This window comes from Plectropomus leopardus, unplaced genomic scaffold (assembly GCF_008729295.1).
Source record: "Plectropomus leopardus isolate mb unplaced genomic scaffold, YSFRI_Pleo_2.0 unplaced_scaffold83172, whole genome shotgun sequence".
NCBI lineage: Eukaryota > Metazoa > Chordata > Actinopteri > Perciformes > Serranidae > Plectropomus > Plectropomus leopardus.
Window position 1 is genome coordinate 1 of NW_024691657.1, and position 831 is coordinate 831.

The 831-nt window shown below is 47.7% G+C and overlaps 1 protein-coding gene across 1 annotated transcript; it reads left to right on the forward strand.

Moving 5' to 3' along the window:
- Positions 1-354: 354 nt before the first annotated feature.
- Positions 355-814, forward strand: LOC121940307 (extracellular matrix organizing protein FRAS1-like; the record flags this gene model as incomplete). The annotated part of the gene is made up of 2 exons (XM_042483103.1): positions 355-555; positions 684-814. Coding segments are annotated over 2 exons (332 nt in total), but the record flags the coding sequence as incomplete, so codon positions are not given.
- Between the last annotated feature and the right edge of the window lie 17 nt (positions 815-831).

Consider the following 831-nt stretch of genomic DNA (forward strand, 5'->3'; position numbering starts at 1 on the left):
TTTGCCCTTTTAATTTGTTAATTTTATCAGCAATCAATAAAATAAAGCACAGATACAGATAATTGGCAAAGTGTTAAATATCTGCCCCCATAATTGGCCAGGCCAATAATCTGCCGACCCCTAATTTATCATTAGGGGTCAAAATCATTAGCGCAATATCTTTTGTGAATCAGACCTTGAGACAGATAGCGGTTGCAAGTGATGCACATTTCACGTTGCAGCGGCTGCCTGCAGTGCATCCTTTGTGAATTCTCCCGTCAGTGTGCAAATTATTATTTCGGCATAAAGACGATGATGTTTAAGTGACCACAAGAGGGCAGCACTGTGACCTTTCACCCACATCTGCTCCTCCAGCTCCCACCATCGAGTTTGAGCAGGCGTCCTATCAGGTCAGAGAGCCTCCTGGTCCCGACGGCATCGAGGTGCTCAACATCAAGGTGATCCGTCGAGGAGATCTGGACCGGACCTCCAAGATCCGCTGCAGCACCCGGGACGGATCGGCCCAGTCCGGAGTCGACTATAATCCAAAGAGCCGAGTGCTTAAATTCACCCCTGGTCAGTGCTGAAAATGGACAAATTCAGAAAAAAAATTGTATTCTGTCTCTTTTTGTCCATTTTTGTGAATCTGAGGTTCAAACTGCTGAGATGAAATATGACTGAAACATGTCTTTGTCTCTGTGCAGGCATGGACCACATCCTGTTCAAAGTGGAGATTCTGTCCAATGAGGACAGAGAGTGGCACGAGTCCTTCTCACTGGTCCTTGGCCCTGACGACCCTGTGGAGGCGGTGCTGGGGGAGATCACCATGGCAACAGTGACCATTCTGGACCA